Source organism: Arachis ipaensis, chromosome B1 (genome assembly GCF_059453495.1).
Source record: "Arachis ipaensis isolate K30076 ecotype BB chromosome B1, ASM5945349v1, whole genome shotgun sequence".
Taxonomy (NCBI): domain Eukaryota; kingdom Viridiplantae; phylum Streptophyta; class Magnoliopsida; order Fabales; family Fabaceae; genus Arachis; species Arachis ipaensis.
The window spans coordinates 120,216,298-120,240,852 of record NC_142436.1 but is presented as its reverse complement, the minus strand read 5'-3'; the positions used below and the strand labels follow the sequence as shown (position 1 = coordinate 120,240,852).

The window sequence follows — 24,555 nt, the reverse complement described above, 5'->3', positions numbered from 1 at the left end:
AAAATAAGTACTTTTAGAACTAAAAAAACTAAACATAAAATAACTTATTTATAAGGTACTTTTAATATAAGCATTTATTGTTTAAGCTATTTCTTCAAAAGTAACTTAATTAAGTTGTTTATTCAAACTGGGCCTTAAATAACTTCTTAGAAAGCTATAATTTAATTTTAAAATTTGCACCCGACATTAATACTACTATTTTTCATAAGTTAAAAATTCAAAAAAAGTAACTTTTGAAACTTCTCAAATGGATCCTAATACTACTACTTTTCATAAGTTAAAATCTTAAAAAGATTACTTTTGAAACTTCCTAAACGGACCTATAAGTAATTTATATAAACAATATTTTTACAAAGATAAAAATAAGTAATTTTTAAAATCACCACTTAAAAAAATTATTTAAACACCTAAATCTAATTAAATAATCGTGCAAAATTCTGTTGATAAGCTTTTCATATATCTATTATCCCATCTTTTTAGGTGAATACTAATGCATTTAGAAAAAATAAGAAGTTTATTACTCGTTAAAAATTAACTTGTTTTATTGAAAATAAAATAAGAAGAACCAAAAAACAGAATATAATAAATTTTAAATTTAAAAGAAAAAATATAGGGAGTCATCACTTTTATTAAAATTTGGTCAGTATTTAACTAACAAAAAAAAGTGAGTAATTCTACATTATTAGATATAATTTTACACCATTAAAAATATTAATGATAACTATTTAATGATTATAAATCACAAAATCTCCTGATTTCTAGCACTCTTCAATTTAAAATATTAAAACCTAAATTTAAATATCAACCTAAAGTATGATGGAGAAAGAATTAAAATTTATTTAATTAAAAAATACAACCTTTCTTATTAACAAAACATCGTTTAAGGATAAACTATTTTTGATCGAATCCTCAACTTTTTCATTCCCAAATAGCAACAAAAAAAAAAAAGGTGGTTCGGTCAACCCTAAACCCCAGACCAAGTATACTTACGAGTTATGAACATGTACTTCTGTATGACTGTATTTCTCTTCTATATTATGTTTCAAAATCTGTCCCACTATTGTCTAATTATAATCTAACCCTCTTTTTTTCTTTCTTTTTTTTTTTTTTTAAATAATAATAAAACTGCAGGTCGGGCGTCATCGTCCAACGGGGAATCACGCATTGACGGTCTGTAATAGGGACCCACTATTCCAACCATCTCAATCGTCTACCACGTGTCCATATCCAACGGCACCCTATTGCCTACAACTCTTCCTCTAATAGAGCAGGTACACACCGTAAGCGCTACGCAGCCAAAGTTAATAAATCGTCAAAGAATCCAACGGCCGAGAATCGCTCTCTCATAAGAGTCGCTGATCCAAAGTTTTATCAAACCCTTCCCCCTCACCGGGCGCCAAAAACCCCTTTCGTCGCTTTATCAACAAACAACACACAGAACAAAACACACTTCATTTCAAAAACCCGCAGTGTGCCCCTAAAGACGAAAGAAGAAGAAGAAGCGGAAAATTGATAAATCCACAGCGAGATTGAGCTTCGGTTTCGTCTTTCCCTAATCGGTGCTACGATTCGGTTCGATACGATTCGGATTGAATTGGAGCATGGACCTTCAGAACACTGTGAAGGAAGCCCTAAATGCACTGTACCATCACCCCGATGATGCGGTTCGCATGCAAGCCGATCGCTACCTTCAGGATTTCCAGCGAACTCTCGATGCGTGGCAGGTCCTCTGTTGAATCCCTTTCTCCGCTATCTCGATTCGTTTCTCTTTGGTTTCTTAAATGTATTATTATTATTATTATTATTATTATTATTATTATTATTATATGTTGGCGTTCATTTTCCGATTTGATCTTGGAGTGAGTGATAGGGAGGTTTCTTCATTATCGGTTATGAGCTGTATCGTGTTTGATTTGATGCTTTTTGTTGATTCTGGAGCTCGAGCTGAGCTGGAAGTTATGTGCAACGTTTCTATTTGTGAACCTCTTGTGTTTTGAGTGGATTTAAGGTTTTTCGGTTGTGAATTCTGAGCCCAGTAGTTACTTCAGTGCCGAAATGAAATTTTGGTACTGTGTTTGATAATTTGTCGATGATTTTGAATTCTGCAGGTGGCTGATAATTTGCTACATGATTCCAGTAGCAATCTGGAAACCTTGATATTTTGTTCTCAGACCTTGAGAAGCAAGGTAAGCACTGTTATTGTACTTATTGTTTTATGTAGTCACGCACAACTACAAAATGCTTGCCCTTAAGCTTTTTTCTTGTTGATTTTGAGTGTTTAATTTTGTATGATCAAGGTGCAACGAGACTTTGAGGAGCTACCTTCCACAGCTTTCCGGCCATTGCGTGATTCATTAAATGTGAGTGACTATCCATCTTGTAATATTTTGAGGTGATCCGAGAGTGTCTGCTGGCTTGTTGGGAATTATTGATGTCTGTCAGCTATGACCATTCAGATGCGGTAGTATGTACAATAAGTAATGAATTTGCTAAGGCTTTATTTTCATTGTTGTTTTGAACACAGAACTTGCTAAAAAAGTTCCACAAGGGTCATCCAAAAGTCAGAACTCAGGTTCATCTAGAAGTCCTTTGCACCGTTCTATCTTTTCTTACAGTTATTTTTATTATCATTTGAATATGTTTAAATGGAAGTTTAGGGTAACCAAATGTATTCTTCAAATCTTTTTAATGTGTAGATTAGCATTGCTGTGGCTGCATTGGCTGTGCATGTGCCTGCTGAAGATTGGGGAGATGGTGGTATAGTGAAATGGCTTAGGGACGAGATGGATTCTCATCCGGAATATATACCAGGATTCTTGGAGTTACTAACAGTTTTGCCAGAGGTCATAATATGATATGTGTGATTATGTGTCATCTCTTCATTTTATTAATGAGACAAATGCCTAAGGTTTGAGTTACTAAGTGACAAGTTGTTATAATTTTCAAAGTTGCTGCCTTGTCGGATAGTATTTTATTCGACAAGTAATGTCATGCAGCTCGTAGATTCTTATATAAATGGTTGTGATAAAGTCTTTTAATTATTGCAAGTTGATTAACAGTTTCTTTGGTTGTTCTGCATGCATACCTTTAATGTATTTTGTCTTTATAAACAGGAAGTATTAAACTATAAGATAGCAGCTCGGCCTGAAAGGCGTCGTCAATTTGAAAAAGAGCTTACTTCTCAAATGGAGATTGCTCTAAATATTTTGACAGCTTGTTTGGCTATTTCTGAGCTTAAAGAGCAGGTGGGCAATGAGTTCCTGTATTCTCTGTGTGTGTGTGTGTGTGGCCCTAAGTGGTTGGCATGACTGAGGTATTTTAAACTCAGTTTTATTGATGAATTCTCCAATGGTGATTTTTTTTTCTTGGTTATCATTCAGGTTCTTGAAGCGTTTGCTTCGTGGCTTCGCCTAAAGCATGGGTACTAATTTTTTCCTACCTCTTTGCATATTGGAGTGTTCGGCTAAGTTGTTTTTATTGAATGTATTAATATATTATTCTGATCAAGATTAATTATTCAAGAACTGTTTTGTATAAATGAATCATCTGAATTGTGTAGCATATTGGAGGAAGCTTGTCAGATGAGTGTGCTTTACTGTCAAGTATTTAGTTAAATTTTTTTTGGGTGATCTATAGTGCTCTCAACTATATGTATATATTTGGGTATTTTAAAATCACACATATATAATTGACAGTTGGCTTTTAAACAAAAGAATGTTGAATGGAATGAGTATCTCAACTTATAGGAAACAGACTTGTCAAGTGAAACTGATGGAAAGCATAGATGCATTCCACAAATGCTGTATAATTTCAGGAAGGGTTTATAAAGTTAATGAAGAATATGGGGAGATATGTATTTAATTTGAATATTACAACTTTATTATCTTGGTTTATTTGTTTCTTTTTCCATTGGCTTTACTATTTCTCTTTAAATTTTTGTTCGTTTCAGGATTCCCGGATCTGTTCTCAGTACTCATCCATTAGTTCTTACAGCATTATCAAGCTTGAATTCTGAGTTTCTTTCTGAGGCATCTGTAAATGGTATGTATGATAGCATGGGAAAATACTAATAATTTTCTATTTTTTGTAAATATTCATATGCTTTTTGTTGGTTGAGCAATGAAATGTAGGAAGGAAGATATGATAAAATAAGCTAATGAATAGTATGAAGTTTGATATTCATTTTATTTGATATATTTTGTCACAGAAGAAAAAGCATCAAGTCCTAGATTCTTGAATAACAACTAAATCATGAAATATAAGGAAGTATAGAAATCACTCGTAAGATATCATTTAAGGTACTCTCTAAGATACAATTAGTATAAAATAATTGAACTTTATAATTAATACTCAATGCATTTTAGTTACCCAAAAAATGTAATGCATTTGACTTAGAGGCTGCTAGCTTTGCCTTCTCATTCAGCCTTTATGTTCTTTAAGGTTGAGGTCTAGGTTTATTGGTAGTTTGGAGTTTTTCTTTGTGGGACCTATAGTCTTGATAGTTAAGCTTTGAAATAGCTCATGTTTGTGTTGGAAATATGAAAAATATTGACCTTTTGCTCCTGCCAGATCTATTGTTATTTTTTGATGTTTTACTCCATTCTCCTCCTTAAATTAAGCGTCCCCCCCCCTCCCCTTTTAACTTTCGAAAATTATTTGTTTATTTTTTTTTTATTTTAAGAAAGATTTAATCACTTGAGAAAATCTGTACACAAGTAGCCAAATTGCTGTTGCTATTGTCAACTTCCCCCCTACCCCCCCCCCCCCCCAAACACACACACACACCAAAATATCTATATTTATAAATCACAATTATGTTTTTTATCATAACGTATCTAAGTGACTGTTGAATTGGATTCTCTGTTTGCGAAAGTCATGTTAGTTTGACATATTTCATTCTTTACTTTTACCCAGTAACTTCAGTTTAATAATATTCACTTTTTACTTATTACAGTGATTTCTGAGTTAATACACTACACAGCAGCAGGAGGTGTTGATGGCGTTTCTGCAAATATGCCCTTAATTCAAGTAATTGTACCTAAAGTAATGAATCTTAAAACACAGCTTAGTGATTCAACAAAGGTAAACAATTCTGAGTTCTCAATTTTGTTTGCTTTGGGCCATAACCGATTCTTTGTTTGTTTATAATCATATTCCTAAGTATCTCATTATGTTTTTCATCTTTTATTGGTGATCTAGTTCAATCTATTTGCTTATAGTTGTATTCTTCTACACCTGGTGGCGCTTATTCTGTTTATTTAGTTTAGTAGCTACAGTTTTTAGACCTACTAGAATACTAAGGGTGTATTTGGTTTGGTGTTTGAAATATAAAAAATATGTTCAAGTTCCTTGAGCGCTTCAATTTCTTGTTTGTCCACTGTTTTTTTTCCTTCTGAACGCATGTTTTTCTGTACTCTAACCCGCATTTACGTGAAGCAAAAAGCTTTATAGCTTCTGTGTTCACTTGATAGCGTTGTACCATTAATTGGGAGAATTTATTTCCTTTCTACCAACCCTACCTTTCATGCATGTTATTTTTTTTTATAGAGTTCTTATTGTTTCTGTTCATATGAGTCCTCTTTTTTTTATTATTTACCGTTTATTAGCTTTTTTATTATGTTTATTATTGTTATCTTTTTTAACAAATTAAACAAAAACTAATAAGTAATAATAAAATCATTAGTGAAAAATTATAGCACACTAAAAAAGCACTGAGAGTACTAGAAAAAGAATAGTGTGTGAAAATAAAATACTAAAAAAGAGTACTGAAAAAATGCAACACGCTTGGACAGTTAATATATTTGATGAAATATTCTTATTTATGTATCTAAATTTTATATTTTTTTGTAATAGAAATAATAGTGTCCTTATGTACTGATTTTGTATAATGTATTATATTATCTTTTATGTACTTTATTAGTGTTTTATAATTTAATTTAATAATCATTTACATTAACATCTTAAACTATTGATTTATTTGTATATTATTTTCTATTTTTTAATATACAGTATATTTTTGTAATTTTTTATGTTATTTTTAATTTAATAATTAAATATTACTTTTTCTAATAAAATTGATTAATAAAAATTATTTATTCAAATATATAAAATAAAATGATAAGATAATATATAAAGGTTATTCAAATTTATGTCCTTTTCAGTAATTCTTCATCTAAAAGTGATTTTTAATAATGTAATTCAAACAATATTTATTTTATTATAATTCATTTTCGTATAAAAGTTACTAAACATAAATCATGTTAATACTTAATACTAACTTATTTTCATCCAATTCAAGTTTGAAAAATCAATTTGATGTAACCTTCCGTTTGTAAATTTTAATCCAAACACATTAAGTAGTGAATGCAACATGCTCTTGGGTCCTTTCTTCTCTGTTAAATATTTTTCCATTATCTTGTATTGATATTTGATAATGTCAATCCGAATTTAATCTGATACATTATATTACAAGCACTTGCTCACATGTTTGAATTCCAATGTCACTAAATCTCACTGGTGCAAATATTAATATTTAGAAGTTAGCTTAATTGTTTGAATTCCAATGTCCAATCTCTCTCTCTCTCTCTCTCTCTCTCTCTCTCCTGGTTTAGGCTTAAGGGTTTCAAAGGAAGTGGTCAAACAAAAATGAATTTTGCATGCCCTATCATTTTTGCTGATAGGTGAATAGGCATATTATTTCTTTCTCTTTTTCATTTCTTTTATTTTTTAAAACAATTTACACAAAAACTATGTTGAAGAAAAGGGAATGTACAAAGGAAGATGGGTAATAATTATACAGAAGATATGGTGAAGACCTAAGTAGATTGTGTAATAGCACATGCCAATTCTTTTGAATATCTGCTATAGGAATACGATTAAGCAGACCATCAGCTGAGGCGCTGAGCAGCATAGGGATGCCAAATATGTGATCCTTCTCCAAACAAAATCAATGTTGGAAAATGAATCATTAAACCCTAGAACTTTTTCCTACAAAATGCACCAAATCACTGTAAATGATTGCTATAGAGTATAGAATCTCTGCATTTTGACATGAGTCCAAACATTCAAACTTAGTGAGTGGCAACTGACGCAACTCGATGGTACACCCAAGATTCCCCGAAGATACCAAAAAGACCGATCCGATGAGATCTTGCTATCGGATAATGCATAAGATACGAGTCCCAGATTGGGAATTTAAACTGCACATTATACGTGTATTAGGGGGACAAAGCAAATAAGGGGCCTTCACTTCTGGAGCATGTTGTTGGTATCAATTCCCCAAACAATCAAAGAGATCTTGTTATTTCTTTGTTTGTACATCGCTGGGGTTAGTATGACTATGAACACTTGTGATGTACAACTTGATGAGTTGTTTAGTCGCAGAAAAGTTTGATTGTCTTGCAAGTTTTTCTTAAAGAAATTACCATCATATTAGTATTCATTTAGATAACTTTCATCCAAAACTCCTGTGAGTAATTCAGTTACAAAGTGAATGGCCATAGGAATAGAAAATGGTTAGTATTCTTTCCCATTGTAAGTGGTCGTAAATATGTTTAATCCATTATATGTTACCAACACTAATAGTTAAAAGGCAACTGCTTGCTTTCCTATATTACTTTTGGTCTACTTCATGATCCTTTTATCTGCCTTTAGGATGAGGAAGATGTAAAGGCAATTGCTAGGTTATTTGCAGATATGGGTGATTCATATGTGGAACTGATTGCAACTGGTATGTTTACAAGATAATTTTTTATTGGTTTCTGTCTGAGAATCATTTGTGCTTTCTCGTGTAGCTTGAATCTCTCTGGACCATTGACAAGTTACTCGTGGAGTCGTGGTTCTTGGTGATGTTAAGTGATCTAAGTTGTGATGAATTAATTTTCCAGGGCCAAATGAATCAATGTTGATAGTGCATGCATTGTTAGAAGTTGCATCACATCCAGAATATGATATAGCTTCAATGACTTTTAACTTTTGGCACAGTCTTCAGTTGAATTTGACTAGAAGGTGCTTTTCTCCCTTGAAAATATACTTAGTATACTTGCTCTTTTCCTTGATCACACTTAAATAAAATCAACACATTGTCTGGCAGGGAGTCCAACATTCAATACGTTAATGAAGCATCAATTGAAGCTGAGAGAAATAGGAGGCTACTGGTTTTCCGTCCTGCATATGAGTCACTTGTATCCCTGGTAAGTCTTCCAGGCTAGAAACTAGGCTTCAAAATCTTACGCACAGCATCAAGAAATTATGTGTGGTACCTTGAAATTATTTTTTGTATATCTGGTAAATATATATACAACCTGTATTGTAGTAATATTAAGTTGTTCTCAGTGTTGTAGCATTATATACATAATATTATGTTTGATTAAATGAGACATTGCACTTCTTATTTCTAGATAATAGTTTCTGTAGTTCTTAAATGTTTCATGTTACTACCTTTTTCATGGATGTTTTACAGGTTAGCTTTCGAGTTCAGTATCCTGAAGATTATCAAGACCTATCATATGAGGACCTTAAGGAATTTAAGCAGACAAAATATGGTAATATGGTATTGTTGTCTTGCATTTGTTTGTCATCCTCTTTTATGTCTCATGTATTATTTCATTGAATTCCTTCTAATAAGAGTACTGAATACTAATATTATTTCATCATGATTACTAGTATCCTCACTATTACTGCTAATAATGTGTATGCACTTAGTGCCTGCCTTAACTTCCTGAAAGTTATTAAAGAAAAAGCTTTGTATCAAAAATGTCCATAATTGACACAATTTTGGAACCTAAGAATTGGACACCAAATGGGGGAATTCTCAATTCCCCATTATATTTGTAATAGATAATAGATAATTGATAATTCAGTGTACTAAAGGCAAGTTATGGAATTTCTTGTTCTTGTAGACTTAAGTTATAGAGCCATAGTTTTTCATTAGTATTGCTGAATTGTTTCACGTTGTAGGCGTCAATAGTTTGTGGTTTCGAATTGCATATTCTATAAATATGACAGTGCAGTAGTAGCCTCTGGTGCTCTGTTATATATGGATTTTTCATTCTTTCTTTTGGAAAGAGAAAATTAGTGCACACTCGGGCATTGAACTGCTGGTTGATAAGTGACAGTCCAATATGGTATGTAATAATAGATAGTATTTTGACCATATATTAGCAGATGGAAGTTATGTTTTCATGGATATGTACCAGGTGCTCACTGCAAATGTTTGTCAAATTTATTCAATAAAAAAATTACCACTAATGCTTAAATTTGTTGCTTACATTGTGTGTGGAGGCTTTAAGGCCTTAACCAGAAATACATGGTATCTATAAAGGCTAACTATAAATTGTTGTTTCAGCTGTTGCGGATGTATTAACGGATGCGGCATCAGTTCTTGGTGGTGATGCTACTCTAAGAATTCTATATATGAAACTCCTTGAGGTGTGTATTGTATATGTGGATGAATTGAAGATGCGTTGTCTATATTGATTAGTGGAACTTCTTATTGTGAGAGATTGAGCTCATAGGTAGCGTTTGTTGAGGTACTAAGACAGAGACTGGGAGACTGAGACTCAGTATCATGTTTGTTGGTTTAGAGACTAGTACTAAAATTTTTGTCTCTGTCCCCAAAATTTCAGTATTTCAGTATTTCCAAAAAGTAGGGACACATGGGACTAAAATTTTTAAAGATGGATACTGAAACTTTAATAACATTTTATACCTAAAATACCTTCATTTCAATTAATTTATTCCAATTTTTGTCTCCCACTTTGCACCAAACAGAATACTAAGATTTATTTCAATCTCTGTCTCTTAGTCTCTGTCTCTCCACCAAAACACTACCATAATTTCTATGTAATACATAAATTTCATTATTCGCTTGATCTTGACTTCTCTTTTCCTTTTCCTTTGCCTTTGGTTAAATATTATCCTTTAAATTGTAGATCCTGTCTGTATTCCTCTTCATTATATAAATTGCTTTTGCCTAAACAATGTGAATGACTTCCTAACCCCTTTTTCTGCACCCAATCTCAAAAATTTAGGCTGTATCTGGCCATGGTAATAATGAACACAAGGATTGGCGTCCAGCAGAGGCTGCCTTATTTTGTATTCGGGCTATATCAAATTATGTGTCAGTTGTTGAAGCAGAAGTAATGCCTCAGGTATTGTTACTCCTTAAAAATTTGTAATGGTGGTTATATTAATCTTGCCCAAATATGGCTACATGATTTAACATCTTAGTTTTAATTATTTCAATTGATACTTGATATTTAACATCAGTCACAAAATCCTTCATTTTCATTACATCTCTGAACTGATGTGGATGAAATTCTGAGCATGTCTTATTTTATTTTTGCTCTCTTTTGGATATGGAGATTGATAGTAAGATGTGATACAACTTATTGTGCTTTAAAATGAATCCCCTTAAGCTGTGATTGGTTCATTTCCCTGCAACAGAAGTACAATTACAAATATGCTAAAACTTTTTGTACCAGGTTCCTGTGTTTACTGTGCTACCCAAAATAAGGGGACAGTGGAGATAGAACTTAGTCCCCCCACCCCCCACCCCCTCCTCCCTCCTTTCCCCCCCCCCCCCCCCCTCTTTTGCCTTGTCTTTTGTTACTACCAACAAACAACAGTGACATTTTCTGTGTCTTTGACTCCATTGTCTCTGTCTAATACACAATCCAAATACTACCTTAAGCAATAAGTTTATATAATATGACAACGAACAGTAATGGAGAAAATTTAAACATTAATCATCAACAGATCATTAATTTAAACATTAATGATTTGTAAATAACTTTTAATTTTGACAATCCATGTAAGGTTTAGCAGCCAAAACTTCTACTCAAAACACCAACTCTCTAGCATGTTACATAGTTTTACATGCACTATGTTAACTGCACGCTGTCTCTCTCTAAACTTGTTCTATTGCTAGCTTATGGATTCTATTATTTATATTCACATTTCATGCAGATCATGGCTCTGCTTCCGAAACTTCCGCTTCAACCCCAGTTACTACAGACTGGTAATGTGCCTATTATCCTCTCTCAAAGTTTATTTAGTTCCTGGCCCATTGCCCTGTATGTGTAATTAATAATGTAGCTTTTCCTTTTAAATTTCAATACCAAATTTACTAATTAAATTGCTGTTTATCTGCTTGTTCCATAATTTTAGTGTGCTTAACAATTGGAGCTTATTCAAAATGGCTTGATTCTGCATCATGTGGAGTGTCCATACTGCCTTCAGTTTTGGATATCTTAATGAAGGGAATGGGTACATCCGAGGAATGTGCAGCTGCTGCTGCTTTGGCATTCAGGCACATCTGTGATGGTAAAGTTTACTGTTTGAGTATATTCATTCACTTTTTGTATGCTTGTTGGAAAGTTAAAGAATTGATTTTGTGAGTTGCAACAGTTGGTGCCAACATGATGAAGAGTGAAGACTATTACAGATATCAATTCAATTTTTGTGCTCCTAACTAAGTTTAGCACTAGCATTTTGTCTGGAGTGTTTGATTCTATCATTTTCATACGTCGTCAAAACTTTCTGGTGCTTTTATTAGGGAATACAACTTATTTATGCTTAGATTGTGTTTGAAGAAAGCATTACAGGGATCTACTTTTCCTTTTATAAAAAAAAAGATGCAAAAATAGCTTATGGAGAATTTTTAAAAGAGGATATTGATTGAGGATAATAGCTAATCAAGGATATATTTATTCAAATATTACTTGATTCTGGATTAGATTTGAGTGTTAGGATATATTTGGTCCACAGCTTGTAATCTGCAAGTGATTGAATAAGTTTTGTTATTAATATCTTTTTTTTATTGTATCTGCAAAAGTTAATTTCCATTACTTTTTCTGGAACCTATTAATTGAGATTGAAGAGTATTAAAATTAAGATGAAGACAATAATTATTATTATTTTTTTACTTCAGATTTCACGTTAGTATTTAGAGTTTGTGATTGAAATTTTTTTCATTATTCGGTATGTTAAGCACGAGTCAAATGATTTGGTTATGTTTTAGACTGCCGGAAAAAGCTTTGTGGATGCTTAGAGGGTCTGTTCCATATCTACAATAGGACTGTGAATGGGGAAGATAGTTTCAAAGTCCCTGCTGAGGACTCGTTGCATCTAGTTGAGGCCTTAAGGTATCCAGGATCCTTGAAATATATAGGGATAGTATTTTTGGTGATTGATTCTATCTCGACTGATGTGGTTTGATCTTAATTCCCATGCAGTGTGGTTGTTACTGAACTTCCTCCAGATGATGCGAAGAGAGCTCTTGAGGCATTATGCATACCAATTATATCTCCTTTACAGGTTGGTATTGGTGTACAGGGATGTTTTTGTCATACATTTTTCCTTAATAATTACACTTTCTACATTTTGCTATATCAGGAAGCCATCAATCAAGGTCCAGAGATCTTAAGCAAAAGACCTTCTCGGCAGTTAACAATTCACATTGATAGATTTGCTTACATCTTCAGGTGTGTTCCAAATTTATATTATGCCTACACGCCCCCATGTCAGGCCCAGCCTTGTGTTGTCTTAAACAATTTTTTTCACAGTTGTGAACACTTTCTGCTTGTAGGTATGTAAACCATCCTGAAGTTGTGGCAGATGCTATTCAACGGCTCTGGCCTATTTTCAAAGCTATTTTTGATCTGTAAGTAACCCAAATTTCTTCTGATTTCCATATTTTTCTTAAGTTTGTTTGTTTGTTTGTTTGTTTATTCATTCATCTGTTATTTTACTTTTTGATGCTTGCTTTGTCTGAGACAATTTTTATGACAATATTGCCAGTCGTGCATGGGACATGAGAACAATGGAATCTCTATGCAGAGCATGTAAATATGCAGTGAGTAAGCTAAACCATTAGCTTTGCTATATTCCTTAAATGTAAAATAACAACCAACCATCACCATAATAAGCTGGTGTGAATTTTACCATCGAATTGTGCAATTGAATTAGGCAATTAATTTTAACACTCTTATTAATGTTAGTCTTGTGTGCCTGAATCAACCCTCTCTCCAATTTTGATTCTGTGATCTGTCAAGTTTATGCATGGAATTTTTCATCATGTTTGCAACACAATGTGATGTGCTGTTTTTCTTCTGTGTAGTAAGCTATGTTTTAGTTGGCTGTTTGTCAGCCATGTCAATGATACAAATTTAAAATTTAATGCCAGTTCCCAGGTGGTTTCTTCCTCCTAAAGAGCCTGTACAAATGCTCAACTCTGGTTCTATGCATTGTCAACGTTGAAAAAGATTAGTTTGTAATATTGAATGCTCTGTGGCAATATTCTATCACATGTTTCTAGGTGAGAACATCTGGAAGGTTCATGGGTGTTACCATTGGTGCCATGCTGGAAGAGATTCAGAGTCTATATAGGCAGCATCACCAACCATGCTTTCTTTATCTTTCCAGTGAAGTTATAAAGGTATTTTTATCTTATCCTGCCATTTTTATCACCGTTTCTAGTAACAATATGTTGCGTAAGTTATACACGATTTTAGCTCTAGTGGTACCTTTGGTTTTAGAAGTGGTTCTCGATTTTAGAGGAGCATCTCTGGTATGCGAAGGCAAAGGGATATCTGGTATGCGAAGGCAAAGGGGATTGCCTTAGTTTCATTGAATTTTTGTTGGCTACTTTGAGTATTTTGAAGTATGGCAACATTCTATGCCTGTTTAAATTTGTTGTGTGTGTGTTTCAGTATTGCAAATTTGTAATATTTTATTGCCTGTTCTCATTTCTTAACTGAATTTCGTATATTCTATAAACAAAAGTTGACTGTTATGCATCTCGCAATTCTATTGTTGACTATAGATTGTACACAATTGATGTTAAGTGGTAATTAATTCGCTATAATTTTGATTGTTTATTGGTTTTTCAGATTTTTGGTTCAGATCCATCTTGTGCTGACTACTTGAAGAATTTGATTGAGGCTCTCTTCCAGCACACCACCCGGCTTCTCACAAATATTCAGGTATGATCCATGTCACACATTCTTTGCAACATATGAATTGGTAGTGTGGCAAGCTGGATCATTATTTCTTGCTGCAGGAGTTCACAGCTCGGCCTGATATAGCAGATGATTGCTTTTTGTTGGCTTCAAGGTGTATTCGCTACTGTCCTCAACTATTTATTCCATCGTCTGTTCTTCCTTCATTAGTTGACTGTTCTATGATTGGGATCACGGTACAACACAGGTATTGGCGCTCTCTCTCTCTCTCTCTCTCTCTCTCTCTCTCTCTCTCTCTCTCTCTCTCAAAACAACCTTGAAAGCTAAACCAATGTTCTTCTGAATGGTATTTATGTCTGTATAAATTCATCAATAATACTCGAAAAAAAAAAACCCCAATTAAGGATGGCATCTTGATGTCTGCGCATATTTGAAACTGCAAATGGGAGAAGACCATTGTATGAGAACCAGATACAAGCCTAGAACCATATTTTATCACACTTCTGAACTGACGTACCTTGAAAAAAAGTTGAGCATTCCTCTACAACTAAGATGGCACACAATTTCAACAAGTCCACAGTTTGACAAAATTAAGATCCCTTTACTTCCATCAAATCCTTTAATACCGTATTGAAAAAGTCTATAATAATATAGGTAGACCAACCCAATCTACTCTATGAACTATGAAACAAAAGATTCCGCAATGAATTAGCAACTGGATAAACACAAGAAAACCTGTCTCACTTCTTACTTGCCTACTTAAGTGCAGGTGTGGACATTTTTTACTCGTAATAAAGACAATGTATTGAATCTCTGATGTAATGCATTTGTTTTGCTTACTTTTTATGAAGTTAAGACGAGGGATAACTATTGACATAAGTATCTCTTTCTGCATATCATAAAATATAGAATTACCAAAGGAATACGATGGTATGTATAAGCGGAGTAAAGAATACCATCAATTATTTCATTTCAGACCATGCACCGATTTTCTAGTGCTTATTGCATCATTCTTTATGCTTTGGCATCATCTTTGTAGGGAGGCTTCCAAGTCAATATTGCATTTCTTAGCCGACATTTTTGATCTTGCAAACTCTGCATTGGGGGAGCAATTTATCCCAATCCGAGATGGTGTAATTATTCCTCGAGGCGCCAGCATCACCAGAATTTTGGTTGCCTCATTAACAGGAGCACTTCCTAAATCTCGAGTTGATGTGGTAATTTCTCAAGTCATTGTTGACATAACTTCCTAATTTTCATATATTATATACTAACCCAAAAGAAATTGATGGAAGGATGACTTGCAAACTATTTTTCTCTGAATGTCTCAGGTATCTTATACATTACTGGCATTAATGCGAGCATATGGGTCACGAGCACTGCAATGGGCAAAAGAGTGTGTGTTGTTGATTCCATCAACAGCTATCACTGACGTGGAGCGATCAAGATTCTTATCCGCCCTTTCTGATGCAGCATCTGGAGGTGATACTAATGGGTTGATTGTTCCTGTTGAAGAATTCTCAGATGTTTGCCGACGAAATAGAGCAGTTCAGGAAATAGTTCAAGAAGCTTTGAGACCCCTTGAGTTGAATTTGGGGATTGTATCATAGATTATTGGTAAATGCCTGTGATAGAGGGGGCCATTTTGGTTAGGCCTTGTCTGTTGGTTAGGCTAGCTTGTTGTGTATTATGTTATATTCATTTTTTTTCTCTCTTTTAATCAATTATCATTCTCCAGTTTTTTAGGAGAATTCCTGCCCCTGCATATTCTGTTGTGTTGGCTGGAAGAAATTATGTTAGGTGGTGTGTCTTATATGCTGGAGATGTGGGATTGGTGAGTGATGTCATTGTCCTGGGTTTCATTTTTGGGGGCTGAGTTACTTGCCATACAATTGTAAGTTAAATGTAAACAGGGAAAAAAAGGTGGGGAAATATAGTGGACAATGAAAGTTGTTGCAATTTTAAATGAATGTTGATGTTGCAAACTTTAGGGCTCTTAAAACTGGAAAATGGCCGCATGTGTTTGACATGTTAATATGCCAGCTGCTTTAATCATAACAGTCTTATGCTTGCTTGGACTTGGATATATACTGTTCACTATTGTGATTAGAAATGTTAAGCTCAAGAGCTTAAGGAAAGACAAAAAGTATGAGTAATAAATAGTTTTAGAATTGAGCTTGTTTGTGGTATATCATTAGTTCAATTATATTTGGCTACAGTGATTGCCAAGAATATATGTATTGCGCTACATTCTATCGAAATGCAGAAAGAACAAAGATATAGTGTGGGACTCTGATTACTGCAACTTTGACTGGTGGCCTCTAGGTCCTGAAAGTTCTCTACACATTATCCTTTATGAAAAAAGACTTGTTGAATGTGACCTGAATCAGTTCTCACTTCTCCGGAGTGAATGACTTTGATTGCAAATAAGCTTAAATATGCTTTTAATCTTTGGATGTATATACCAACATTACGTAATAATTCAGAATGAAATAAACTAAAGAAAATCCGACCGGCTCTAGCATTCAACGGTGGTCAGTGTAACAAAATCCTTTTGTCATCAATTATGGGTGACCCGTGCCCAAGGGCAATTGATTCTCACACACATGAAAAGCGCGTCATGATGATGAACATAATAAAAGAACACGAGTCCCTCCGGTTCCCCGTCCATTCTTCCCCACTTCCCATAATTCATTCATGCATCAAAAAATAATTGCCAGCTCTCTCTTTGTTTTTCCTTTCCCCATAAAATGAAGCCCCAATGAATCAACCACCACAAGAATAACAAGGAAACTAACAGAATGGTGTCGACATCTCAGAAGAAAAGCCTGCACTCTCTAATGGCAGCTAACCTGAGCAAGCTCACCATACCTTGTTCTTCATCATCACCACCTCCCAACAATGAACAGGATTTCGACTTTAACCATGTATTCGGGCACCACCACGACGAACCCTCAGCTGCAATGAGTCCGCACGTGATTCACAGCAGGTCCCACTCCTTTGTGGGCCCCTCCCCTCGCGTGGCCCCACCCTCCAACCCCATCCTCTCCTTCGTCAACGAACTCTCCTCTCAGAGCGAGGGAGAAGAATCCGAACAAGTGCCTCTCAATGTCATCGAAGAAGAGAAAGTGAGCCCTCGAATTGGGCCTGCGGATTTCGAGATTTTGAGGGTTGTTGGTCAGGGTTCGTTTGGGAAAGTGTTTCTTGTACGGAAGAAGAAGAAGCAGCAGCATCAAAAGAAAGAGAGCGAAGAAGAGTGCTGTGAAGATGGTGTGTTTGCGATGAAGGTGATGAGGAAGGAGACCATCATCAAGAAGAACCATGTGGATTACATGAAAGCTGAGAGGGATATTCTCACTAAAGTTGTTCATCCTTTCATTGTTCAACTTCGCTACTCTTTCCAGGTTCTTATTTATTTTGCTAAACTATCAGCGTCTGAAATTTAATGAATTTCTAGTGGACTTAAAACTAATTATGAAATTGATAATGGATTTGTATATACAGATGAATTCACTTTTGATTCAGTGTAAACAAGTGTTTTAACACTGGTTTCTAATCAAATCCTTTCTTTTGGAAACACCCAAGTTGTTGTTCTTGGATTATGGTGTCATTTATGGAAAATTAAAATTAAAGGAGTTTATAATATCTTGTGTGAAGAAATCATCCAGTCTTTCTTTTCTGCTTATAATCCTTGGACACGTAGAATACTGTGGAACAATTTTTGGATTCTGTTTTTATTTTCTTTTTCTCCTTTTCTTATCTGATCCTATCTTCTAGATCAAATACTTTATTGATCAGTTTTAACCTTAATGCTATGTTTGATTGAAATTTATGTGCAGACTAAATCTAAGTTGTATTTGATTTTGGACTTCATAAATGGAGGGCATCTCTTCTTTCATCTCTATCGACAGGGCATCTTCAGGTATAATGTTCTCCATCACTGTGAAAATCCTGCACCTTTTATTTTTATTTTTTAATTGTGGCTTTGATATGTTTGAGTAGTGAGGATCAGGCAAGGATTTACACTGCTGAGATAGTATCTGCTGTTTCACATCTTCACAAGAATGGCATCGTGCACCGGGATCTTAAACCTGAGAACATACTTATGGATGGTGATGGGCATGTAATGATCATGGCTCTTAAACTTACTGTTGTTAGGGATTTGTTTAAAAAATTGTTAAATTTCCTTGATTTAAAATTTCCTAGTTGACCTTGTATGGTATTGTCTGAATTTGTATTGATGACAAGTCAAATTTGATTTTGCTATGATATTATTTTGAATGCGTGACGTACAATATGTTCTTGAACTTTGACATTTGTCCGTATAGGTGATGCTAACTGATTTCGGATTGTCGAAAGAGATTGACGAATCAGGAAGATCCAACTCTATGTGTGGGACCATGGAATATATGGCTCCGGAAATCATACTGGCCAAAGGCCATAATAAGGATGCAGATTGGTGGAGCATTGGTATTTTGTTGTATGAGATGCTAACAGGGAAGGTAATGTCATCTTTCTCATCTTGCATCGTTATCAGTACTTATGCATAGGTTGTGTGTGCTTGAGTCATAGTTGAATAATTCAATTACATGATGGTATGCAATAATATGCACATTTGGTACCTTTTGTGGAAACAATTAAATGATTGATGCATGTGATCTACAAAAGGGATTTACTACCTTTTATAATCAAGTATGGTTCAACAGTATTTAGTAATGCAAAGTTTGAAGCTCTTCTTTTTTGGGGGGTTTATTTGTTGTCAATCTCCAATTAGTTTTCTATTGAGTGTGTCAATAACAAAAGCATAGCTCTTGACTGCATTATCTCAAGATGGCCCTTATTGTGGATGAATATTGTTTTTTTTTTTTTTTTCTTGAACGTTCTCTTAGACTTCCCCTTTTCGTAGCTCATACAGCCAAATCACAGCACTCTACAGAATGCTTTTGCTGTGCTACAAAGTGTTTTCATTCATTTTTCCTGATTTTTAGCTTTTCATTTGGCAGGCACCATTCACACACACGAACAAAAAGAAGCTTCAGGAGAAGATTATTAAAGAGAAAGTTAAACTTCCACCAACGGTTTCCACAGAAGCTCATTCTTTGCTCAAAGGGGTAAGTAGACAATAGTAGAATGTGTTCATTCCTTAAACTATTTGATAAAGGTTTTTGAATTTACTGCCTTGATGTTTAGTTAGTGTTCTTACAGAACTAAGGTCTTTTAAGTTCCCAACTGTCCTTGCAATATGTAAATCTATTTTGAAACAGGCACCCTAAGAAATGTGGTTTCTAATTCAAGGTACTAAAAACATTATTTGACATAAAAAATTATTATGTATCTTTAAAATTTTAAAAGAACACAAGGAACCTGGAAAGCTTGGTTCTCTGAGATATTATGTTATTTATTAGAGATATAGTGAGAGAGATATCTTGGATGCTTAAAAAACTGCATATGTTTTTACTCGTTACAGTTGCTGCAAAAGGATCCATCAACAAGGTTAGGCAACGGGCCAAATGGAGATGAACAGATCAAAAGTCACAAATGGTTTCGACCAATCAATTGGAAGAAATTGGAGGCGAGAGAACTCAAACCTAAGTTCAAACCAGATGTCTCCGGTAAAGAGTGTACAGCTAACTTTGACCAATGCTGGACGGCAATGCCTCCAGATGACTCACCAGCTTCCACTCCCACGGCCGGTGACCATTTCCATGGCTACACGTATGTCGCACCAAACCCTTGGCTTTCATCCAAATAGACTGAACTGCCGAAGGCGGTCATACCGGAGAGCATGTGTATTATATGGAATGGATGTATAAAAAATAAAGCAGGAAAGCGTTAGTGACTATAACCCAATTCTTCCCCTGATTCTTAGTTGAGGCTGTATCATTGTAAACAAGGGTTCTCTGTGAATGCAAAGACAAATAGCATACATATAGAGAATAATTACTGGATGAGATGGCACAGTAGTCTTCTTCCTTACCTCCCTATAAAACAACAAATTGAATTGACCCCTTTTCCGAGTCTGGGACTGGTACGGAGCATACATCAGGATATCCATTTCTAATACAAAACATGTTTATTGCGTAGTTAGGCGCCGCTGGAGAATGGATTTTCCCAATTTTCTTTCTCCGATAAATCTGATATTTTATTTTACACTTTTTAAAAGTTGACAAAAAAAAAAAAAAAGTGAGAGAAGATGTAAATGGTAAATACTAAATAATTACACTTAACTAAACAATTGAGGAAAAAAACATTCATTCTCCGAAGGACTGCCTTTTCTATCGCTGCATGTTTTACAAGACAATGGGATGCTAATCATTATTTAAACAACAAAGTCAAGCATCAAGAAACACACGTTTTGAGACAACTTTCTCACAAATAAGAGATTAGCAGTATGAAAGAGGGGTTTTTTTTTTAACAGAAAAGAATCTTGTTGCTTGCCGAAATAGTTGGTGTTATGGTGTAGTGGATAAAGAATATACTTGTCTTCTAAAAGGACTGAGTTTTATTTTTTTTTTTTGTCACTACTGATATAAATTATGAAAGCTAAAAGTATTTCTTTATGTATGTGTTCAAAAAATGTAGTATTTTTAACTCAGGTAGAATTACACATATTTAAAAAACTTTTTTAAAAAAAAGACCAACATTGACGCTAAGGAGTAAGGATCCATTTTACAAGCCTTATATTTGGGATAATAGAAACTCTTGGGACCAATAACTTTTAGTATTTTTAATTATTATTTGGTCACTATAAATATTAAATTATCTTTAATAAATATATTTTATTAATAAAAAAGTATATGGAATCAAAAAGTTTCTAGCCAAAAACTAAACAAAATCACATTAATTTATATTAATAATTAATTTTAAATTTTTTTAAAATTCAAAATTGATTAACTAAACCTATAAAAACATTCCTCTTCTCTCTCACATTAATCTACCCACCTCTAATAATCACACACACAAACTTCTCTCTCACCGTCAGACCCTTTCCGCCTCCCCACCGCGACCCACTCCTTCGATCGCTTCCGCTTCCAGTCGGAACTGTCTTTACCAGATCGGAAGCTCGTAAACCTTATGTTCGGACTCGGGTTCGGGTCTCGGAGCTTTCACGCATCAGCGCACGTGACTTCCCCCTCGGAGCCGGCGTCAACAGCGACAGGAACAGGGAAGACTCCGCCGTGGTTACGGATGAAAGACATGAAGCATGCGGCGCCGCGGGTGGTCAGCAAAGGAAGGCCATTAACAGTTGAAAAGTTGGGGTTTGTGAGCTGAGGCCAATCAAACGGTGTGCAGTCGTACAGAGAATTGAGCAGAGGGTTGGAGAACTTTCTTGGGTTTATTTTTTGGTGCATTTTATTTTTTTGGGTACTTTCTTGGGTTTTGCTTGGCTGCTTGCATTCTTCCTTCCATTCTCATTGTTTTCCATTTATTATTTTTAATAAAATATTTTTATCTTCAATAAAATTTTATTATTTTAAAAAAATTATTTATCATCATGATGTTGCTCTCTGCGTTTTGGGATATTACTTATTAGGTGCCATTTTGATGATTAAAGAGACTGCAAATTACATAATTACAGAAATATAAAAAAACATTCATTTAATATGAAAAAAAACATCCTAATACTTAACAAAAGAAACATCTAATTATATTTTAGTAAAAATAATTAAATATCTATAAAATTTTAAAAAAATATGAAATTTTTAAAGAAATAGAGACATTCACCTTTGCAATACAAAAAAATTCGAAAAATATATAAAAGAACATCTATTTAGTATGAAAAAGAAACATTCTGATATTTATTAACTTATAGAAATTTTGGATTCACCAAAAGTATTTTGGCTGATTTTTGGCTAATACCCTTTTGGTTCCTACCATTACTCTTTATTAATTCATGTGTACAAATTTTTTAAAATATAGATTCTTGTGTTTTACCATCCTACTTTTCTGCTTCCGAATGTTGTTCTTCTCCTATTGCTGGCGTTGGTTCTGTTCTGCTTCTCCTGTGTGTTGCAGGGAAGATATATAGATTCTTGCCTTGTGGCTTGTGAGAATCGAGAGGAGTGATAACAAATGTCGACGTTGATCACATTGCATGTCATTGTGTCATACATACTATGATACACCTAAAGTTGAGGCACCCTCTTTCAGCTTATTTCCCATTCATTCCGATCACTACTACCATCTCTCACCAAATTCACCATTCTTTCCCATACTCCAAAACCAGTTCATATTCATCCCAACCCAAGCACCCACAACACTTGCTCTCCATTCTTCTCAAACAACCACCATCCCATCGCCACCACAACAAAACCACCCAACAAGTTCACTCTTACACCATCACCTCTGGCCTCTTCCACTTCCCTCTTTTTTACACCCACCTCACTTCTTTGCTACTCTTCAATAACATTATTCGTTCTTATTCTCTTGTCTCATTACCCCAACAAGCCCTTTACTTCTTTGCATGCACCCAAAAGTCCCTTACTTTCTTGACATATCCTTTACTTGACACCTTCACTTTTGCATTCCTATGCCATGCTTGTGCCAACTCAACCTGTACCCACTTTGGGATTCAGCTCCATTCCCTTATTTTCAAGGTGGGGTTTCAGTTTCATGTCTATGTGCAAACTGGGCTCCTTCAGATGTACTCAAATTTTGGCCGTTTGGTTGAGTCCTTCAAGGTGTTCGAGGAAATGCCTGAGAGAAACACTGTCACTTGGAATGTTTTGATCACCGGTTTGGTCATGTGGGGTGAGGTTGAACTTGCTTGTTCAGTGTTTAATCAAATGCCAGACCGGAGTGTGGTCTCGTGGACCCTTGTTATGGATGGCTACACTCGCTCGAATCAGCCTGCGAAGGCTTTGTCTTTGTTTAGGGAAATGGTTGTTGTTCATGGTATAGAACCTAATGAAGCTACTTTCTTGACTATTTTTCCCGCAGTTGCAAATTTAGGGTATGTTAAGATTTGTCAATTAGTTCATGGCTATGTAGAAAAGAAAGGGTTCAATGAATTTGATACACGCATTTGTAATGCATTGATTGATCTGTATGCAAAGTGTGGATGCATAGATACTGCAATTAGATTCTTCAATGAGATACCAGAGCATAGGAAGAATTTGGTATCATGGACTTCAGCTATCTCTAGTTTTGCTATGAATGGGATGGGGAGGGAAGCTGTGGAGTGTTTCGAAATGATGGAGAAAGCCGGGCTGAGGCCGAACCGTGTGACATTCTTGTGTGTCTTGAATGCTTGTAGCCATGGTGGATTGGTGGAGGAGGGGCTCAAGTTTTTCAATAAAATGGTGAATGATATTCAGCTTGTGCCTGATATCAAGCACTATGGATGTCTGATAGATATGTTAGGGAGGGCTGGGAGGTTAGAGGAAGCAGAAAATGTTGCCTTGCAAGTGCCTCTTGATATAGCCAATGTTGTGATTTGGAGAACACTTTTGGGTGCTTGTAGTGTTCATAATAATGTTGAAATTGGTCAGAGGGTAACAAGAAAAATATTAGAGATGGAGAGAAGACATGGTGGGGATTATGTTCTTATGTCCAATATCTTTGTTTGTGTTGGGAGATTTAATGATGCTGAGAGGTTAAGGGAAATGATAGACAAGAGAATTGCATTTAAAATTCCTGGTTATAGTTTCGTCTAAATCATATATAGTAATAACATAGGTGTCTACCTTTATTTGTAAAAGAGATGTGGTAATTAACCTTTGAACATTGGGGGAAAATTGTCTCCAAGCATGGCAACTAGTACAACTCATGAAATAAATTACTGCAGACTTGGTGCCAAATTATTTGTCCTATTTTGGATCTCCCCGTCAAACCGATCATGCAAGGAAAATGTGTTCGTCCTGACGTCCTGTATATATACTCCCTATACTTGTACACTCGTTTAGAACACTCATTTTTAAACGATCACTAACATAAAGAATAACAATTTCTTCAGTTTAGAACAAATTGATCCATTAAAGGTTGGTCATGATTCATCCTTGTACTGACCAAAGCCAAGAAATATGGGCTAGTACCGTAGTAGTTATAAGTAATTGTCATAAGTTGATGTTTTAATATACATGTTCGTAAAGGTCAATGCTAATGAATCTACAGTACTTATTTAAATAGACGAATTAGCTAATACTTATTTAAATAGACGAATTAGTTAATTAGAGAAAGTTTAGAGAGTCAGTACTTTTATTAAAATTTGACCGGCACTTAACTCGCAAAAAAAAAATGAATAATTTTACATTATTAGATGAAATCTTATACCATTAAAAACACCAATAATAATTAATTAATGACTATAAATCACAAAATTTACTGCCGCTCACCTCCTCAGCTAATTATTTGACTAATCCAAATGGATTGTTCCATCTATAATTCAATAAAGCCAATAACCAAAGGTTTTACTTTTACATACAGGGACCAATACCATACAAAACCAATTACCAATGGCATGTGTGACTACCACATGTTTTCACTTGTCAAAGAGATATAAGTTAAGGCAATAATAAGATTCTGTTGTTACGTGGGCTATACTCTTTTGCAAAAAGAAAAAAAAAAAAAAAGAACTTCCATTTAACTGAATGAG

At 34.6% G+C, this 24,555-nt stretch overlaps 3 protein-coding genes across 4 annotated transcripts; all 3 read left to right on the top strand.

The window, feature by feature from the left end:
* Positions 1-1,337: 1,337 nt before the first annotated feature.
* MOS14 (ARM repeat superfamily protein) lies at positions 1,338-15,953 on the top strand. 2 transcript variants are annotated; one of them, XM_088501650.1, is made up of 27 exons: positions 1,338-1,724; positions 2,109-2,186; positions 2,298-2,360; positions 2,525-2,572; positions 2,697-2,843; positions 3,114-3,245; positions 3,381-3,421; positions 3,950-4,041; positions 4,955-5,082; positions 7,654-7,729; positions 7,887-8,007; positions 8,093-8,192; positions 8,462-8,543; positions 9,347-9,429; positions 10,032-10,151; positions 10,969-11,020; positions 11,170-11,325; positions 12,023-12,146; positions 12,237-12,318; positions 12,397-12,485; positions 12,590-12,664; positions 12,802-12,856; positions 13,319-13,438; positions 13,893-13,985; positions 14,063-14,208; positions 15,001-15,178; positions 15,293-15,953. In XM_088501650.1, the coding sequence occupies exons 1-27, from the start codon at positions 1,602-1,604 to the stop codon at positions 15,569-15,571; spliced, it is 2,883 nt and encodes a 960-aa protein (XP_088357776.1). In that variant the 5' UTR covers positions 1,338-1,601; the 3' UTR covers positions 15,572-15,953. The 2 variants fall into 2 exon arrangements, with proteins under 2 accessions (XP_088357776.1, XP_088357775.1); XM_088501649.1 differs by having other exon boundaries at positions 12,237-12,485.
* A 670-nt stretch (positions 15,954-16,623) lies between these two features.
* Positions 16,624-19,921, top strand: LOC107633858 (serine/threonine-protein kinase AtPK2/AtPK19). The gene is made up of 6 exons (XM_016337458.3): positions 16,624-17,365; positions 17,801-17,883; positions 17,964-18,084; positions 18,290-18,463; positions 18,965-19,072; positions 19,429-19,921. Exons 1-6 carry the CDS (start codon positions 16,763-16,765, stop codon positions 19,711-19,713), a joined length of 1,374 nt encoding a protein of 457 aa, XP_016192944.1. The 5' UTR covers positions 16,624-16,762; the 3' UTR covers positions 19,714-19,921.
* A 1,987-nt stretch (positions 19,922-21,908) lies between these two features.
* Positions 21,909-23,761, top strand: LOC107633850 (Pentatricopeptide repeat (PPR) superfamily protein). Its single transcript, XM_088501651.1, has one exon. The coding sequence runs from the start codon at positions 22,079-22,081 to the stop codon at positions 23,615-23,617; it is 1,539 nt and encodes a 512-aa protein (XP_088357777.1). The 5' UTR covers positions 21,909-22,078; the 3' UTR covers positions 23,618-23,761.
* Positions 23,762-24,555: the final 794 nt, after the last annotated feature.